The following is a 21,264-nucleotide window of genomic DNA, read 5'->3' on the forward strand; positions in this document are numbered from 1 at the left end:
GCTTTCAGTGTTTTCAGCAATATTATAGTAGAGATATTGGAAATAAAGAGGGAAGACCAGCAGCCCCAATATACATATCCTATCCTTCTACTTTCTGTTCTTATTACAGAAAAATATTAAAATGTTTAACTGCCTGCACTGGATATCTAACATAGTTCTTCTAAAAACTGACAAGTGCAAATTGAATAGCAAAGTCCCATTTATACCGAGTTGGAGAGTGTCACTGTGGCATTACATATTAAGTTTGGAATGCTCTGGGCCTTGCATAAATCTGAGCAATAAAAGAAATACCAGTGAGAATCTTACAACATGTTCAGTCAATTAAAATATATCTATTTGACTTTTATTTTCTTTGCAGACCACAGATGACATCCTGGTGGCCTCAGCTGAATGTCCGAGCGATGACGAGGACATTGATCCCTGTGAGCCGAGCTCAGGTGGGTTAGGTTAGTCAACTTTTTTATTACCTTCTTTTATTTCATATTTGCATGCTTCAGTCCCCCGGGATAGTCCTTTCTTATATAGCAGGGAGAAGTTGAATTGGGGCCATTCTACATATGGCAGTGTCAGCAGAGAGGGAGAGTTTGCTATACATTTTTCAAAGACGATGGGAGCACATTGATAGTCATGATCTGAGCAAAGTTATAGCTTGACTGAGGACCTGAGGCGGAGCAGGAAGGGCATTCCAGGGCCACTGCAACTGGGTTGTCGTGACAAAGAACGGGCAACTTCATCTGGGAGAAAGATGTTGCAATTGTTTGTGCCTTAAGCATTCCCCCCAAATAAGATAACAGTGCCATATTTCAAAGGTCATATCATGTCAGTAGAGTTCATTTTGAATTACTGATTATGGTATGAAATACTGTATAGATAGTAAAAACCTGAAGACATGGAATACAACAGTCTCAAATTTCAAGTTGTTCTATGGCTTTTTTCCAAGCCAAGACTATTCAGAGTGTATGTTTCAGTTCTGATTAGAAAGGAAAAATTTTAACTTTCTAGTATTTTCCATGGAACAAAAACTTTGTAGTATTTTGGCCATGTCTTTCCTACTCCCACTGAATAATGGAGATTTGGTACTAATTTTTCTCTGTGATATCATTTCCCATTTACCTTCATATTTAATTAAATACTACATACTTTCTTTAAAAGCTGGATGTTTATCACAGATGTGAAAGGAATGCAAAACTTCGTAATAGCAATCTGAAAAATTATGTTACTCTGTAACCTTTAAAAAAAATCCCAGATAATCCAATGAATTGCTCCTGCTTTCTTTGTTGGCTTGGGTTAACTTTCACCTTCTCGGAGTGAACAGCTTGTGGTACCATATATATCTCAGTTTTTCTTTCACTTGAATTCTGTGCTATTTGGTAGCACGCCTACTGTCAGTTGTTTTAGGTAATTTGGTAATCTTCAGTACTTGCTATAATACTTAATAGTAAAAGAATTAAGATCAGTTTGTTGTGCAGTAACATATTTCGTTCAAGTAGGAATCAATTAAATTTGAGACTAGTATATTAATGCAAATGACAACTAAGAGCCATCTTGGTACAACACCCGAATCTGGAGCAGGTGATATGTCCACATAGCCTTAAGACAAATGAAATTTTGCTTCACATGCAGATGCATGGTTTCTTTTTCAAGTCACGTAGCCTATTACCCACATGCAAGAATTATTTATTTAAATTTAAGTAAAGGCAGAGACATTTATGACTTGTCTCAGTGTTTGATGGAGCTGCAGGGTGGCATTTGAGCTCTTCCAGGAACCAAGATATTTATAGATTTTATGAGAATACTTTGGGGCTGGTTTCTTTTGCTTTCCAATAAAATGATTTCAGAGTGGTTTTCAAAATGCCACAAGATGGAATGACCATTCTTAACACTGAGCAGCAACAGGTACAGCTGCCTTACATGTTTTTATATCTCTCAAGAAGACGTTTCACTTGCAGAAGTCCCAGACTTCAAGATATTTAGGAATTGTGATAAGAATTCAGTTTTTGAAAGTTTGAAAATTAATTTCCAGGATCTTTTTTTTTCTGCTCTTTCCTTCTCATTTTCAAATTCTTGAGTTTAACGAGACTGTCTTGTCCAGTATGACTCAGTGCAGTATCTCATATTGGTCTGAGCTCATTCATGCCAGTTGCTTCCTTGCTTTAGTTAACTTGGGCAGTGCTGCTCACCAGATAAATTGGCATTTACCTGCTGTAAATGTAGATAATTTTAATTTCTTTTTTACATAGCACTAAAAAATTTCCCAAACCCTCTGAGAATGCAACTGTTGTATTAGAAATGTATTTGTATTGTCTCAGCCTTACAACTTCCTGAAAGCCAATGAAATTTCAGAATAATTCTTCTCTGAGGTTGTTTTCAAATTCAGATCTGGGGCTGCAACGTTTGGTAGTCCTGGAGCCACGTGCATTCATTTAGCTGGTAGGTGCAGGAATGGGAGGAGTGAATGAAGCTTTCCAGCAGATTATAATTTCTGTCCCAGCTATGGTCCAGAAGAGGAATGTGAATGTTAGTCTTCCTGCAAAACATTGCCATTAGCTTTACATCCTGGTGTTTAGCTTTCCTGCTTTAGCTTGTCATTCATCACTCAGCTACACTTCTCATTTTTCTTTATTTGCGAATGGTTTTGCTGTTTCGTTTCTTGGATCCCAGCTGCTACTGCTTTTTTTAAAAAAGTACGGATTGGCAGAGGAATTATGTTCTCCATAATCCCAATTGTCTGGATCATTTTATCTGTCATTCTTCACATCGAAATGTCACTTGTCCTCCCACTCTCAACTCTTAAAAGCTATTAATTTGCCTCCCTCTTCATTGGCCTTGTCCTTTTCTCATATCTGAAACAATATGAACCAAAGGGGTTACTGAAGTCGTAACTTCTAGCATATCTGTCTCTCTGTAAGCTGTTTTAGTCTTAGTCACTTTGTCTTATGAATACGCTTTCTCCATGAATAGTCTGGTAGGCACTGCTCCATCCCAATAATCCTGCAGTCTCCATGTGGATTTGAGCTACTCCTAACAGTGGGCTGGAACTTAAGGGAGAGAAGCATAATATTGTTGACAGTGACAGATTAATGTGGGTAGTTTTTTTTTTATTTTTCAGTTAATATAGGCAATACAAAAGGATATGTCCCTCCATTTAAATTCTTCCCATGGTTCAGTTCAGCTTTTTCCCCTTTTATCCTTTTCACAAACCAGAGTTGCTTCTCCACAGGTACCCCTCAACATCCTCACTGATGCTAGTGAAGCTTGTGTTTCCTAACAGATACGTCTGGGAGGCAGAATATATGATGATTAGGACAATTAGTTACTATTGGGTTTTCACTTCAGAGGCCATAGTCTGCGATCCCATTAGATTTCTTCTCTTGCTGCCTGATGGTCAGTCAGCAAAGGGATCCACCCCAGCACAAGAGATGATGCTCTCAGAGCTCTCAGGTCAACATTTTTCTAGCAAGAATACCCTTAAGGGATGGCCAGAGCCCATTCGGTTTTATTGACACAGCCATAACTGTACATTTCTGTGATGATTGCCCATAATATGCCTATTTCTAACCAAAGTTCTCAGCTCAAAACAAGAGCCTATTCAACAAACCGTTTGAATATGGTAAGCCTATATATTGTAGAAAATACCGATTATCTAGATTTTATTGATTAGCAAAAATTATACTTAAAATAGGGCTTCTTTTCTAGGATAAATATGTTGCAGTTTGTAGCGGCTAATAAGTCTCGGTCTGCCACCACCAGCTTTGCTTTCTGTGCACCTGTCTTCTAAATAATAAATGGAAAGATGCAATTTGCAACAACTTTCATATGGGACATAAAAACGTAGACCAGATTAGGAGCTGCTAAGCAGCAATCCCATCAACTTGTCTGGAACATAAAGTCACAAAAATTATAATTGCAGATTTCATTGTGGTATACAAACTGCTAAATGTGCCGTAATTGGATGAAGTCATAACAAATTTATTAGCATGCAAAACTTAGTCAACATATTTTGTTTGCATTATGTTTTGTATAGGAAGGCAACGCGTATTGCTTTCACAGTCTCTCCACATTCCCCTCTCCTACTCTAAATACTAATAACAACACAAAGAATAATGATGATGATAATAATAATAAATAATAATAGTTTATGTTTCCTCACCTTCATGTTACAGAGGAAATAATAAAGCCTTTTCACTTTGTAGACAAATTATGTAAAATGTTAGTGGAAACCTATCCAAAAAAAAGGACCTGAGATGATTTACTGGTTTTACGTGAAGAGTTATAAAACTGCAGGTGGACAAATGGCCATTCTCCACATCAGGACTGCTGTTCCTGCCCTTCCTGAGCTCTGTACAGAGCTCTGATTTCTGCTGAGTTTCAGTGAGCATTTGTGCTACACAGCTTATTTGTTCCAGTTACATTGGGCTGGTATTTTATTTGTTAGCTATTATCTAGCCACTTCTGTGGCTATTGAAATGTTCCAAAATGCGGAGAGGTCCAAACTGGGTCAAATGAAGTGAAATTATTGAGTTTAATGGCAGGGAAATCTACACCACAGAAAAAGTCTTACAGTTTTTGACATACGCGCAAACAATTCTTTTTCTGCAACTTACAGTTAAATCCTTCTCAAACTCGGGACTCAACAATGGTTTAAGATAGAAATTAGGTTGAAAACCTCTCCTGATGGCCCCAGCAGAAATGGGATGGATAGACGGTTTGGTATTTTGAAAGCCAGAATATATGGTATTCGCTGGTCTTGGAAGTTTTAGCAGAAGACAACCTTCAAAGTAAAAAAAAGGGTCTTGTAGAAACAAGCTTTTTTCAGGTTCAAACCAGTGTCTTTCTACCAACAGAAGTTCACGTGCTGCAACCAAAGAAAATACTTCATCATCTCTTGGTCAACATTTGTCTTGCAGCTCTTGGGTTCCAGTTCCCAGGACAGTGCTTGATTGGTTTCAGATCTTCTCCTGTACTTGTTCTGTAGGTAAATAGGATAAGAATAGTCAGGACAGAGTTGTGGTGCATACCAACTGGTAGCGTTAGTTACCTTTCTTAGCCCTGATTCTTGATTCTGAGGGAGAAATGGGATCAGTTATTTTCCTACATTATTAAGTAAGACTCAATAATAGGATACATGCTTTTGGACTGATCTTTGAGCATGTGTTGATTTTCCTACATCTTCGTCAGGCTCATTGCATTGCAGAAGACAGCTGGCAACAGTCCGAAATCTCCAAAGCATCACTATAGCCAAGAGAGAGCGAACAAACCACTACTTAAGATGACTCTTACAGTTCAGTCACTGCTTTGGGGAAGGCTTTGTCCTGTGAGCAGAACAGCATGGGGCTTCGCATGCAAACTGCTTCCTGCATATGTACGTCCCCTGCTGGGTGATAACGTGTATTGGATAGATGGAGATAGCTAGGAACCATACGTTCTCAAGAGCTTTGTGATGGTTTAGGTTTGGTCCCAGCATTGATACCTATTTTTCTAATGGGGAGAGCTGTGAAATGTGGTCTGCGAATGATTTATGCTCGTTGTTAGAAGTTTTGCTCTTCTTTCCCTGTCACAAATTATTGCACTGTATTCCTGGTGCGTCTGGCAGCAAGATAACATTGCAGTAGGAGGTGAAGTGACTCCTATAATTTATACATCACTGCAAGTGCCCTATTTAATGCACTTCGTGGAATTCATTGTGCAAGGAGCTGAAACAAAGAAAAATAAAATTACAGTTAGTTCATAGGGCTACTGTGTTCATTATGGCTCGAGACATAAAGGGAATATTTGTGCCTCAGTCCAATTATCCTGTAGTTCTGTATGTGTTTTCAGTACTAGCTGGGTTGTCTTGAATCAGCCTTTTGAAATGCTTAGCTAAAATACATATAGATGTGTCTGTATGAGCTACTACAGGGTGAAAATTATGCTTTATTTACAAACTTAGAACTTACCATGTCTATACATAGAGGAAGGGAGGGGCTTCAGATATAGATTAGTTTTTCTATAATTGAAGTTAAAATAGTTGTTAAGGTTCTTTAATATTTTTATAAGTCAAAAGCCCCCCCAAAGCAAAAGAAAGCAAATGTTGCATATTTCCAAATCTTTGTATTGTGAACTGAACCACTTCTTCGTCAATAGACTGAGCTTTTAGTGTCTGTCGCTGTGAGTTACAAATATGGCATTTCTCATTTGAATTTGATCAAAAAGATTTTTTTTCTAAATTATCTAAGAAAATGAGGTTAAAAATGGTGATTGATCCATTGTACCAACACTGATCTCTACTTTTTGCCAGCCACGCCATTGAAACATGGGAATACTGAGTAGAATTGTAGCTTTCCAGCCAGTCCTAAGGATTTTCATACATTCCCAGTGTTGGGAGCAGCTGAAAACAGTAGCATGCGCTGAAAGGAAGGGTTTTCTTTCACTCTAACTGATAATTTTTCAGCAGTTTAGAGAATTCTGACTCCTCAAATGCATTCTGTGTAATTTTGGTGGTAGTGGTGGTGTTCACACTCTTACACATCCCTTCTTTGTGTAACCTCAACTGGTACAGGGGATTTGTGTTCAACATGAAGTTATTTTAAAGTTTATTTTTTAAGCACACTTTAAGACAAAATGCAGCTACTGTTAGCTAAACATGCCTTTTAAATGTGAACAATTAAGTAGATACTCCTTGCTGAACATATGCAATTCAAAGAGAACTTTAATACATAGCCTAGAGATGACAGCACAGGCTAATGCTTTCTAGCATGTATTAATTGCAGTCACAGCGATATGAACATATCAGAAGGCAGAATATCGATGGAAGCTGGGGAGCTGGCTTTTTTCCTAAACATAATGGTTTTCTATCAATGTAATATCAGCGGCTCACTATGCTCGAAGACTGGTAAGAAATATCGACATCAGGTTGCTATAAATCATACAAAGCTCTCTGTTAACTTGCACAAGACCTTCTCCACTGGTGCGTAAATGATGAACAGTTTTCCTTGCGTGTGAACTTTGAGGGTGTATTCATATTCCACGCGTATTCTTGCTAAAGTTGGATGTTCTCATTTCTGTAATGTGTGTAAGAATGGCAAACATTCATGATGTAAATACTGGGGTTATTTGTATGGCAGTACCTAAAGCTCTACTTCATGCTTCAGATGCATGCAGGCAACATGAAAAGGCAAATCTGGTTCAGAGAAATTTATTAAGTGACAATTATTAGTACTGCTGTTACATGTTCAGTGGTTTGGAGTTAGACATCTCCACATCATAGACAAAACCAGATGGTTATGTTTCTAGTAGTTTGCAGAAATTTACTCATTTTATGAACAATAATTCAAGAAAAATTGGCACATTACTCAATACTCCTGAAGGAGTGGCCCATGAAAGAAGGCTCTGTTATTTTTCTTTCTTTTAAAGATGTAAAACACTGCTTGTGATTCAGTTCTGAAGGTATTTACAGGCAAAGCTGAAGCATATGTTCCTGCTGCGATACTGGGACTGGGATGTGAATGCAGAGAATTAAACCAGGCACTCCACTATTGTTGAGGCTATGTGGGGAAAATCCCTTGTGTCACAACCCATTTAATATTCATTCTCTCTTGTTTTCTCTCTCTCTCCCCACAAGTATATGCATATGCTCTTGAGGGCTTACCTTCCTGACTTTCCTTAGAAGAATTTTCAGGAAACACTGCTGCTCGCATATAAGCAGTTGCTTGATCTATTCTTTTTGCTACTCCCAGATAAAGAACCTGCCTTACAGACCATTCCAGTATTAACCAGAGAGTGAGATTATGTCCAGAATGACTTAAAAAAAAAAAAAAAAAAAAAAAGAAATCTAACAAAGTACAAAATTACTGAATAAGGTATTACATGGACTTTAAAGAATTAATTGACTGCTAATGCAGTGGCTTTGTCAGACACACAAAAAAAAGAAATTGGATCTGTGAGTTTGCTCTCTTAAACAAAGCAGTCCTGATTTGCAAGACTGGTATTCAAGATTTTCAATAGTACAGCTAATTAAGCCCCAGTTTCTGTGCATGTATCCCTAATATGTGAAAATAGGTTCTAGGCAGTTCTAAATCTTTTCTGATTCTTAGTTAGCACAGAAATAAAGATACTTGTGCTTTGACAGCCTTCACTATGAGATGTTTCCACCATTTTCAAAAAAGGTGTAGATCTTTTTAATCTGGAATCAAAGAATCACTTAACTGAAGAACAGGGTGTAAAATACCCCCAAAACATTTTTTTTTTTTTTTTAACTATCATGAAGGATTTTTTAATGTATATTTCAATAGATAAAATATATCATTCATTTAGATGCTTATAATCTATCTTTCTTTTCTAAAATACCGAGTCAGATCATACCAGTTTTGTGGCCCATGCTGATCATGCAAGTTGAAGTTTTCTGAACGCTGGCAGAGGGAACAGTCTCTACTTTTTCTTCTAAAGTATGGTCTTTCCAGTTTGGGATAGAAGCGCAATACACAGTTAAAGTGTAAGAAAACCAGCACTGACCTGTCCTAATCTGCATCCTGAGAAGAGAATTTGGTTTTCTGGTTGTTTTATAAACATTAGATTTACTGAAACCACTTCAATAAAGCCAAATAAAGATTATGTAGACTCTCAAAACATTTTCCATGGGTGGATTTCACACACTGACATTGGTTGAAAAATGCAGAAAATAAGCAAATTAGTATTTGCAAAACTGAGGTTTTCAGAAACGGTTAAGTAATTTGCTGACTTGAGTGAGACTTTTGTCTGATTAAATAAGGAATTTTGGAAAGGCAGAGGATTTGCTTGTGCAAGGGTGAAGTGAATAGCCGATCGAATCTAGAACAGGTTCCATTAATCTTCATGGCAATCTGCTTAAAAATCCTAAATTAAAGAGTATAATCCTAAAGATTGGTCTTTTCAGTCAAGCTTACACTTAGAACCAAGACTGCACATAGATTGTTGACATAAATAAATGAGTTGTTCTAGTTTGTTTGAATTTAGACAATGTGCTACTGGTGCCTTGATTAATGCAAGCCCATTGTGTTCCTTGAGCTACACTTCATTCTGGCTTGATTTGCTACATCTAGTGCATATATTTTCTTGCATGCTGTATTGTAGACACTAGCAATACTGAAGCTATTTCTTGTCACTTTGTAATGCATATGCATTGAATTTCCTCTTTTTGTGGAAAAAAACCCTTTTCTTCAGGTCTATTTATCATCCTTGGTTTTATGGACATGGTAGAAGAAGAAAGACAATATTTTGCAAAGGTATGAAAAGGTTCATAGCCAAAATACTGGCCTGAATTAACATCATATTGCTCAAAGTCTATGCCAAGTCTTTCTCAGACCAAATTTGAACAACGTGATGTTAAATCAGGTCCTTAAAATTGTATAGGAAATTTGCTTTACCTGCGCTACTATTTGGGGGCAGGACCAGACAGAAAGATGGGAATCTGAGGCAGCCACCCCTAGCGAACAGAGGGAAGATACAGTTTTGCTAAGGAAGCGAGAAGCTGGCTGCACTGCATGCAGGAACAGGGCAGAGGCCGGTGCTTTGCTTCTCTGAGTTAAATGACCCAGGGCACTGCCAATTCCAGCCCTCTTTTGCAGCTCTTTTTTTCTGCATTCTATCAGGGGAATTACAGGTGTGCAAGCAAACTATTGTGCTTCTAGCTAACCATTTGCAATATCTGATAAATTCAATTAATCTGGTGTTACAAAGTAGTTAGTGTATGCCAGCTGCAGCTTATCAACTAATGACCATGTTAACAGACTGCTGGCAGCGAACGGGGTTGCTTACCCCACTGCCAGACAAAGGAGAGAAGGGCAAAGGATAAACTTTTTGCTGGTGTTTTCTAGCGATCAGTACAGTGTGAATTTTCATTATCTCTTGCATACCTAGTAGTAGGACCCTCACTGCTAATTTTCAGCCACCTGCTAACACCTAATTTAAACTTCTGCGGAAACATTGGGGGTTTTTTTAGTGTGTGACTAGTATTTGACAGCCTGCAAAAGTGGCAGGTGAATGCTGACAAGTTTGAGAACAAGGTGTTCTCTAATGATACTGCTCATAAATGGAAGCAGGGAAAATTCAAGGCAAAAGTAACCTATAATGAGGATGCATGTACCTGAAATAGTCTAACCTTAGGCTATCTCCTTCTAACTACATAAAGACCTGAATGAAACCTTGTTCTGCTGTGTTGACATGCTGTTCTGGCCCATAGGTTTCAAAACCAGCACTTCTCCTGAGGATAAGAGCTGTGGTCTAGATTTGGGACTTTGACAGTTTAAATGTAAGCTGGCTTAGACAGTAGATTCTGATCTAGATACAGCACATGTTATGAACATACCCTTTAAAAAGTTACAGAAAAGGGATAAATGAAACGAAAGATGAAAGCAGCATGAATATGAGAATCATATTCCAAAACAAGACAAAGCTTTATAGATATCTCAAACTTTTTTCCTTGTGCTAACCTCAGAGACACCAGGATTGTTTTATAGAGTATGATGAGAGAAGCAAAGAAAAACAAGGTGGTCTTATTAATTTTAATAATTTTACCATGAGAAAAAGAATCAAGTGTAATTTATATCAATTCTGAAGTCTATTTATCTTTCTCTTCCCGCCCCCAGAGAAGCATGTAAGGTCTTGGCAGTAATACAATTCAGGCTGAACAAGTGTAGCTATATCTGCAAGTTGTATCAGAGCCTTTGTTTAGCGGGTATAGTTTGGTATTTGTAGCCGTCGCATTTCCAATGTGTGTGCATGTATATTCTGGATGTCTTGAAGGCCTGGCCCCTTCTTTTCCCAGGCACATTATCAACTTTGTCAGTAATGGATCTGACTTGATGACAGTATTTAGAGCAAATTGAATGCAGTGTGCTTTCAGCTCCAACATTCAAGCCATATATATAATGTTTGTGGCACAGACATTTATCTCTTCATGTAGTAGCTGCTTAGTGAAGGAAGACAGTCAGGGAATCACCCACGGTTGCAAAGATGAATGTGGGTGTCTGCACCTCCAGCTTATTTCATGAGCAAGAATCATTCCTTGCTCTGCAGGCCGAGCCATCAGATTCCTCAGTCCTTACAACTACATTTGGGTATTCTCTTGCAGAAAACTGGTTCCTAGATTAGGTGGTTTGGGTTTTTTTGCCTTTTCTAAATGAGATGATAATGGTAAAAATAGCAAGCAATGAAATCTTGGTCCCGCGAAGCTCAGGAGCAAAATTTTTGCTAAGTTCAGTGGGGCCCAAATGTCACTGTTGCTAACACTGTAAGTATTTGGTACAAAGAAGCCAATCTTACAGGTAGCTGCCACCAAAAATTTATGTTTCCAGCATCCCTGCCCTTTTCTTGCTGTAACACTGGTGTTCATTTGAGTCTTCGGGGACCTAGAGCTGCAGGCAACTAACTGAGCAAAAGATACTGGTTTAGCTGTCTGAACTGGTTCCCCATGATTACAGCAGCTTAGCTCTAGCTTGAAAACATGCTATCAGTAGTGTAATATTCGTGTTTTGTCTTCCTTATGTCATCCTATTTGCAAAAGCATTTAATTTTTTTCCCATTTAGGAATACTTCAATTTAAAATCTAGACTACCCACTGACTCTGCTGATCAGTCAAAATTTCTGAAGCAAAGTAATGAATTACCAAAGATTTCCCAGAACACACACAAAACTGGGATAAATTACTTCATGTAGACAAGAAAGAAGCAGAGGTGCAAAGGTGAATGACAAATGTAGAAGTGGGGAGAGGAAGGACTGACAGCTGAACTGGTAAAAGGAGAAAGGATCCATATTCAGAGGCAAGGAATACTAAAAGAGGAGCATTAGAATTGAAAATGTTAAAATATACTAATAAAAAGGGTAAGAACACACGGCCGAAGACTGCTAAAAACATCAAGTGAGATATTGGTTTATGTTTTCCATTTTGGCTAAAATTAAATTTAGTTTTGTTGAAAATTTTTTCACAAAAGCTTCTCATTAAACTGTGTGAAATATTCCCCTCATCTCTGCAGAGCATATTAATTTACAAACCCCATTGATTTGGTATGCTCTATCAATTGGCACTGTGCTACCAACTAACCTATCTCCCTTTAGACTTATGTTGACATTTAACAAAGGTTGAGACAGCAACCATTCTACCTCTCAAACACAGGAAAAAAATGTTACTTGCAAAACCTGCAGTCCTAAGGAGTTCGTAGGATTTGTAAATTATTTGAAGTCAATATATGGCAAATCATTGCACTTAGAAATAAGCACTCTATTCTGTGCTTCTTAGGAAAACAACCTTTTTAGCTGTGGATGGTGTTTCTCTGCTAGACTATTTTTATGACTAGCTAAGTTAGTTAATGTCACTTTAGAGGTATTTTAATGCATTATATCTTTCCTTGTGAGAACCTTTAAATTTCAATTTATAGGAAGTAAAGAACCTGGGTTTGTGCACCAAAGAGTAGAATAGATACCTTAATAATTTTCTCTTAAACACCTTTGAAAGTAGGTTATTGTCTTGTTCCCTCAAACTCAGTAAGCACCTGACAGATTTCTTAGAACAAATGCAATGGCGTGAGTTCGAGATGGCAAATGTAGCTGGTCTGCTCATAAGCACCACACCTCTCCACCACATCACCGTGTGTTGCGCGTGTAGGTCTCAGCTCCCGTTCTCTCTGAATCATGATGCCATTACGATCACGGAGCATAGAGTGTGCGTTCGGCAATGCAGCTAGTTTTGTGGTACCTCTCACATGGACTAGGTCATGGCTTTGGGTGTAGACTATTCCACGTCTGATGAAAGTTTGTCACTGAGCTGTAGCCGCCACATGTGGAACCACCTCATATTCCTTCCTTCCCATGGCAGCTCAGTCATTGATGGACATCCCCTGGGGAGCCAGTTCTTGCCTGCCCTCAAGAGCCACATTGAGGCTGGATAGGAAGGGAACAGGCTGAGATACCCCTGTATTCACACTTGGGTGGGTTTGGGCTTAGACTCTTGCACAAGTTGACAACAGATCCTCATCCTGGTTTTGCAATTGGGCTGCATTTATCCCACCGGTTCAGCAGAGAAAGCGCTGAGATTTGTTTTTCAGATGTATTCATTGTAATGAGACGTTGAAATTGCAGTGAGCTCAGAAACCAGTTCACCAGAATCCAAGAATGCTACAGAAGTCGACCACAAACAGGTCTACAATGATAGCACACAGAGTGAAAATTACTGTGTCCTGTAAATAATTGCCTTCATGCCTCATTGAAAATGCAGTAGTTAAACATTCTTGTCTTGTGAGTAATTTCCTATTCACAGTTTGTGGGAAGGCACAAATGTAAAGAAAACAGGTTTGGGGTCCTTTTGTTGGGTTTTTGTTTTGTTTTTAAGTCTGCTAATTTCAATTCATGAACACCATGGGAGCCTGCAATTCCGATTTTCTTTTCACAGTATTAATGAAAACTGGGCACTGAAAATAGTCAGATTTTTCCCTCTAAATTTTAAACCACTTATAAATACAGTCAAGAATAATAACTTTCTAATCCATTATTACACAATGTAAAACTGTGCTCAGTTGCTATTATTTCATGCAAAGTTTTTCATAAGTAGTAGAAGAGGCTTTTAAAAATCAGTCCCTTCTAAGCTGGTCTTTGAGGCAATCCAAAAAGGCTGGTTGTGTGCTGTTGAGAGGAGGAGCTGTGCATCAGAGAAGTTGTTTTAAGAAGGGATTGTTGCACCACAAGATGACTTTTACTTCCTCTCACTGTTATGGCATGGTCTGAGCATTATCACAATCTTTATGATTCTCTCTTGTTCCTAATCAAACCATCCTCAGCTTACAGATTGTTTCAGGATTTTTTAGAGATGACTTTTTCTTCTTAAAAATCGGGGTCTTTTTAATGACATTTAATCTTAACATTCATCTATAAGGTATTTTGCTTCTCATTTACAATAAGAAACTTTATCTGGGATGAAGTTAGTGTCTTTTTGATGCTGCAGAACGCTAACAGAGACTGCAACCCAGTCGCAGACAAGGTTACCCATAGACATACCTCTGCTGCTGTGCTGGGAGCCAGACTCTGACTGGTTCAGCCACCAATATGCTGGAAAGAAAACTGCATCATATATTTCTCAAAGAGTTGGGAAGCAAAGAGCAAGACTTCTGTAACCTTATAATCTTCACTTGCTTCCCATTGAGATCATCTGTTGTCCCTTGCAATAGTTCCTGTCTTGCAGGGGGGAAAAAACCCCAGGTAAATTCCCTTTGGGTACTCCAGTCTTGGTCAAATAAAGGTCCTACTTAAATAGAAGGCAGCTGTTTCAGTAGTGTTATGGATGGGGATTTGTTTATTTACATAGAATTCAAAAGAAGTGTAGGCTGGCCTTTTCCCAGTGTCCTTCTCCTCCCTGTCTCAGAATAGGACACTTGCTTTAGCATGTGCTCCATTAGACTTTCCTGCCTGAAATGCTCACAGACAAACCCATGTGCTTTGTAAACTTTCCTCTTATTTCCTCCTCCTTCATTTGTCTTGAGAGGCCCTGCTAGGTTAAAAGCATATTTTAATGTAAACAGAAGAAAAATAGCAAGAAGTCATTTCCCTTGTGGAACTGCTCGTTTTACAAAAGTCCAAGCAAATGTAACAACAGATGCTTTGAAGATGTTGTAAGTTTAAACAACATTAATTTAGTGGTTGAATATTCCTGAGACAGCTGGGATAAATGAGATAATTGTGAAAACATTCTTAAAAATAAAAGGATGCCATCAGGTGAAAGCCAGGAGTTTAGGTAATGTTGAAAAATATTCCTTACATGTTTTTTTTTAGGTTGCAGTGTTAAAAGAATGTTTTCCTCTGAGCAAGCTGTTAAGTGTCATTTAGTAGACATTAATTGTAAAGTTAGTTGATGGCATTTGGCCCAAATGTCTGTATTTTAAAGAGAAAGAGCAGCTGTTAGTCCATCAGGTATTGACAGAGTTTATTCAGTTGCTTCTATTATTTCTCAGACAGAAATTAATTTCCTGAAATCACATACAATAAGATAAGACTTTGTCTCATTTTCATTCACTGTGGAAATACTCAGGAGTCTTTATTCTGCAACAATGCATTGTCTCTTGTAAAACAATAAATGACACCCTATGTGTAAAAGAATTAGCATTTTCTACAACAGCTACAATGAAGAAACAGGATCTAAACCAGTCACTGACTACTTTGGGACAGGCCATATTTCTTAGTAGGGTGGCATCTACCCTGAAATGAGAAAAAATCTCAGAGCCTTCTGAAGCAAAACTTCCAAGATCTCTTGTGTAGTCATAGAAAATACTGATTGTACCAACTTGTAACAACTAAGAACTTTCAGAGGGGGGAAGAAAAAAAAGTTAAGATACTATTTGACATGAATGACAGTTTTCTTGAGTCTTACTGTGGTGCCTCTGTTCTTTCAGCCAAATAAAATGTCACCTTCTTTAAACCTCTGTGGGATAACTGCCAGGAAGTGGTGTTTCAACAGTAAGAATACAAATCACCAATAAATAAATGATGAATAATACCAAGGCAGGGAGGGAACTTAGTTCTTTGGGGGAGTTGTGGCTTTTTTGCTGTGTTTTATTATTCATAGGCCAATTGTAGATGTCTGTAGTGGGTGGCTGCTTTTAATTCTGGTTGTCCAAACTTGTTGCAATTTTTTGACTAGTGTTGATAGTTTGAGTGGCATTACCTTCACTGTACCATCCTTAAAATCATCATCTTCCTATTATGTCTTTACAGTGCAAAAAAAATGACTATAGGGCATAATGTACTTTCATGCACCTTGAGCAAGACACTTCCCTAATACACTTCAATAAAATGCTAGTCGTAGGCAAGGCCTGATAAAGCTAACATTATGAATGTGTTGTAAAACTAGTGTTTAATAATACTCCTAGTTAACATTTATGTTTTACTGACTGCATTTTTAGCCATGCATAATGATTTAAAATGCGGTTTCTATAAGCCAGCCTGGATGCTTAATGAGAGTGTTCTGCACTGCTCAGTGGGAAACCCTGGTTCACTCACTGCTTGTTTCTTGCTCCTGAGCTCAGCCAAGGCTGGCAGTGCTGAGGGTACACAGCCTCTCAGGAGTTTGGAAATGCTGGTATAATCACAGGAATATTGCATAGACCCAGGTCACTTCATTTTTGTCCATGACGCTTGCTAAGTTACGGAAGTTCTATCTCAGCTATTGCCACTTAAAGCAATTCTATACAAAGATCTGCCTCTCCTCCTTCTGGAAAATGCAATAAAGAAAGGAGATAATGGGAAATGCATAAGCATTGTGTGTGCTGTGAGCGTTTATCCTAGAAATTCCTCCTGGAATTAGGCTTTCATTCCACATGGCTGTGCAAGGGGACAAAATGTGCCAGACAACACAATAGTTCCTATCAAGAAGACTTTACTGTCTGAAGGCATAGGTCAGTTCAGTTCATATCACAACTGAGAAGGCCAGAGTCTGGCCTGAGAGGTGGGTTCTTAGAAGGCTGAGCCCTTGGTCTGTGCAATTGAAGAGTTTTTTTCTGGGCATAAAGCACTGCTTGAAGGAATGTCTGGTATTGGCATCAATGACAAAAAGAGGGAATGGGAGAAGTTGAGTGAAAAAGTGCTCTAACATGTAGCCATATTCAAGGAAGACTCTGTGAATTAGAAAAGAGAAGGTAGGGTTGGATAGCGCTCTCAAGGTAATAAAAGTAAATATAATTAATTCAGGAAAAAAAGAAAAATAATAGAAGGAAAGGAGAAATTGAGAAGTTTGCTGAGGGAAGTCTAAAGGAGAGCTGATGATACCTTATTTGTAGCCAACTTATTGGCTGTTATCATTTATTATTAGAAGGAATTTTGGGGTTTTTTCCCCCCATCCTGTTTGGTAGTCTGTCTTATCATCACTGGCACTTCTAATCATCACATGTGTTCTCAGTAAGTACTATAGTATCACTTTTTGTTCTTTACAGAAGGAGACAAAGAAAGGGAGGGAGTGGAAGAAGGAGATCCTTTCCTCCCAGATGTTCGTGTTCTGGCATTTAAATTGTGGCACGCCTGTTATTTCAGATTATTTAGGCATTCTTTGCTTAATAACAGCATTTGGAGAAACTATACTTTTGAAGGCTAAACCGAGATTTCCCTTACTGTCCTTTTCCTTGTTTAAAAGCCTGTTTACTTGTGCTGACAGCCATGAGAATGGAATGGGGTGCAAACCTAAATGTTTTCGGACCGGTAGAGTAGGGTACATTCGTAGGTAGTCCTGACCTAGTGAGTGCAATTAGAAAGATGCATGTTTGTAGCAGGTAGATATGACTAGCTCCTCAATGTGCAAACTCAATAATAACCTCTCCCTTATTTCATTATCTACCTACAGCAAATCCTACCAGGGCAGGAGGAGGAAGGGAGTACCCTGGCTCGTCCGAGGTGATTCGTGAATCCAGCAGCACAACAGGCATGGTAGTTGGGATCGTGGCAGCAGCGGCGCTGTGTATCCTCATTCTCCTGTATGCTATGTACAAGTACAGGAATCGAGACGAAGGATCGTATCACGTAGATGAGAGTCGAAACTACATCAGTAACTCAGCACAATCCAATGGGGCTGTGATCAAGGAAAAACAGCCCAACAGCGCTAAAAGTTCCAACAAAAACAAGAAAAATAAGGATAAGGAGTACTATGTCTGATCTCAACATCTAAAAGAACGCTTGTATAGAAATAGTCTTCATTTTATCTGAGACATAATACAAACTTATTTACTTTACTTTTTATGAAGCACATTCAAAAACAAACAAACAAAAAAGACAGGGAATGCAATCAGAAAGGAAAGACTGTTTTTAAAAACAAGCATTTCATGCTCTTGTTTTTCAGAAACAGGAGCTGATAAATTCCCTAACATCCACAGTGTTTTCATTTACTCTGCCTGTCTTTATGTTGCTGGAACATTTCTGAAAGACAATGATGACACCACGCATTCATAAAGCAAGGAGTATTACTACAACATCAAGGCACAATATGAAACAAAACAAATTAAAAAAACAAAACAGGAAAAAAAAAGAAAAAAGAAGCTACCTATGATTCTGGATTTAGCCAAAGTGCTAGCGCTTTCTTGAGAAGTAAGTTAGTCTTATTGTCAGAGAAGACTGTCATTATATATGGTGACTCAACAAGCAAACATAAAGAGTTTGCCGTCTGGTGCAGTGAAGCAGTGATTGGAAACTTGCATTTGAAACAAAGTGCTGGCTTTTCTGAAGACTTACGTAGAAATACTTTCAAAAAGCCCCTTTCTGGTTGTGAGGAAAATAGTACGGAGGCCTTATTTTCAAAAACAAAAACAAAAATCTGGAATATAAGGCACATTTCCACAAAAAAAAAAAAAAAAGAAAAAAACAAACAAGAGGGCATAGATGCAATCATTGGGAAATTTTCATGCACGCTTAATATGTTATTACATATGTTTATATAAAAACACATCTATATGTGCTTTCTGGACTGTGATAAGTGATGTTTTATAGCCTGTTGTATAGAAAATGCAAACTATATCTGCTCTTCAGCCATTTTTGGTAAACTCAATGTTATAAGTGTTGCTAGGTATAGAGAGTTTTATGACATCTGGAGCAACAGACATACTTCAGTTTTTTTGCAGCCATTATAAATTGTCCCAGACTTCTTCCCCTTTTTTCTTTTTTTTTTTTTTTTTTTAATTTACAGTGTAGTGGTTATACTAAGGGGGATGTGTATGAATGTATATAAGAGTCAGCTAATTTTTTTCTTACCTGTACAGCCTCTATTCTGTTGCAATTAAGTTTTAGTAGTTTGTATGAAAGAAGTGGACTAGAAAGCAAAAATATATCTCTACTGTAATTTGTCTTCTCCCTCCTATCCCCATCTCTTGCTCCTGATATGCATCAATGATGTTGATCAGAATGGCCAATTTTCCTAGAAATATACATTCATTAATTAGCTAAATATTTAGTGACTTAAACGGCCTTTGGCTTCCAGTCAAAGCTTCACTATTGGAGAGCATGGTTTGCCTTACAGAAACCTTGTTCTTAAGAAATTACGAGAATGATGAGTTTCTTGAGAATCTTAGGAAGTATCATATAGTGTTTATCTGGCATTCAGTTATATGAACGACAGCTACTACAGCATTGGGTGGTAAAAGATCCCAAAAGACCCATTTTAATTATCCAGGCTGATTCTACTGCATAATTTACCCCTTTCTCCAAAAAGGAAATAATCTTGAGGTGCACAATAGTATTTTTCAATGGGCATTTTGACATATGAAAAAGTATTTTTAGCTAAGTTGATTGTGTAGTATTGCAAGACATCACAACCAGACAAATATAAGTTCATCATGTTTTAAAGTAACACATAGCTTTTCTTGCATATATAAAACATTAATGCAGTTTAGTTAAGCGTATTAAATTTAATGCTGTAATTTATATGTTGAGGGTTTTTTTCTAGTATTATTTCATTAGGTTCACAGCAATAAATCATAGCATAACATTTTATTTACATGGAAGTTCAAAGGGAATACATTAGACAGAAAGAGGGTAGTTCAACAGAAATCAACCAAATCATTGGAAGGCCTCCTGGGATGGATATAGATGTTCACACTTTACAGACAGGAAGGAGGAATTTAAAATTAGCTTTAAACAGCAGGCACAAAACATTTTGTTGTGTGTTATTCACTGTAGCTGATGAAAAAGGCTGGAAACTGGTACAGCTATCTATCTGGGAGTCAGAGCACTTTGAAAATACATGTAGCTGACATGAAGACACCTCTTTTGAAGGTTGCCAACCACATCGAGGTGTGTCATGTTGCATTTGTAAAACAATTTTTTATTTTCATTAGCATTTACACAAAAATGAGAACAGGTTCACAAAATCCATCTGATATTCCTTTCTTAAGATTGTTGTTCACCTGTGGCATTCATAATTTCTCCCACCTTTACAAGACAGCTGTACTCAGGGAACGGTAGGGTCAGGTATACTGGAGGTCATTGCTGGAAGCAAAAGACTTCAGCTGGAGGGGGGAAAGAAGAAGTTGAAAGCCAGGTGGTGTTCAGATTTCAGTGCTTGAAGATACGTAGAAGAACAAGAATAATCTGATGACAGGAGACTGGACATGACGGAATATGGTTTGGGCAAGATGAAATGGTCTTTTCTGCTTGCTATTGATTGCATTAATGAAATAGCATGGTCAGGTCAACTTCCAGGCAGTTTGGTAGATTAATCTTTAACTAAATCCATACATCAAGGAAAAAAAGATCTGCTACTACTATAACAAACAAACACAATTTTAACACTGTTTCTGAAGGTTCTCCTTTTTCCTCTTTAATTTCATAATTTAACAAAAAACAAATATGGATGTATCAGAAGTGCCAGCAAGTGGATTTAAAATTCTTTTTTGTTTAAAAACAGCAGCAACAACAAACAAACAAACAGACATAAACCAACTACCTAACATAAAATTGGATCCTTTCTCTATAATAACCTAATTTGTTTGACTGAGATGGCTTCATTTCTATGACTGTATTGTGTTGCCTTTTTTTAACAAACACTAAATAACATGTGAAACTTTCAACCCTAAGACATCGAAGAGAGGCCCAATGCCCCTAACCTTATAGTGCTTTCTGTGATAGATATTTACGATTTTTTTATTTGTTGCAAGGCCAATTTATTCATTATTGGAAATGCTAAGCAAGTGGAATTTACTGTTTTGTTAATAAAAATGTTTCTTAATACAAATGCTGGCTTGTTTCTTCTCTTGCTCTTGGATCTGGAGTACCTGTTCATCTTAAAGCAGTGAAAAAAAAATGGTAAATTGGTATGAAGTTACAGACATTCATGTCAGGAAAAAGTGACCTCAGAGCTCTTTGTACACTTAAGTAAAAACCTTCTACAAGTCTCCTGTTCAACTGGCCCAGTTACAAAAGTATGAATTACATTAATGCATTGTTTGGTTTTCCATAGAATTACTTAATTTGAAATTTTATAGCCTTTTTTTTTTTAATCAAGAAATTAAAATTTGATGTCCGTCCCCCCCCATGAATGAAAAAAGAATTCCCTTCCTTTTCCGCCACTTTTTTATTTTTTCTGGTGGAAAGAAGATGGCAGAAGGTAAGGTAATGAGATGAAAAGTTAAAACTGAAAATTTTTCTCTTGCCTAGAAGATGGTTTAAAAATTGATGGAAAAATGAATGTATTTCAGGTCCTTAAAAACATTCCTAGATAATAATTACAAAATTTCAACTGGAGCTAATCCATTAAATAAGTACTTCCCTATTTAGCATGGCATTTAGATTCGT

At 37.6% G+C, this 21,264-nt stretch overlaps 1 protein-coding gene across 31 annotated transcripts in view; it reads left to right on the forward strand.

Moving 5' to 3' along the window:
• The window catches only part of NRXN1 (neurexin 1), a 715,706-nt gene extending 695,002 nt beyond the window's left edge, over positions 1–20,704 (forward strand). For 19 of the 31 annotated variants that reach the window (XM_069799889.1, XM_069799901.1, XM_069799893.1 and 16 more), the window contains 2 exons: positions 359–446; positions 17,330–20,704. In XM_069799889.1, the coding sequence (XP_069655990.1) occupies positions 359–446; positions 17,330–17,637 (396 nt within the window). In that variant the 3' untranslated portion in view covers positions 17,638–20,704. The remainder of the gene's footprint in view (positions 1–358; positions 447–17,329) is intronic. The other 12 variants (XM_069799890.1, XM_069799902.1, XM_069799895.1 and 9 more) reach the window with 1 other exon arrangement.
• The last annotated feature ends 560 nt before the right edge of the window (positions 20,705–21,264 follow it).

Source organism: Haliaeetus albicilla, chromosome 13, assembly GCF_947461875.1.
Source record: "Haliaeetus albicilla chromosome 13, bHalAlb1.1, whole genome shotgun sequence".
Lineage (NCBI taxonomy): Eukaryota > Metazoa > Chordata > Aves > Accipitriformes > Accipitridae > Haliaeetus > Haliaeetus albicilla.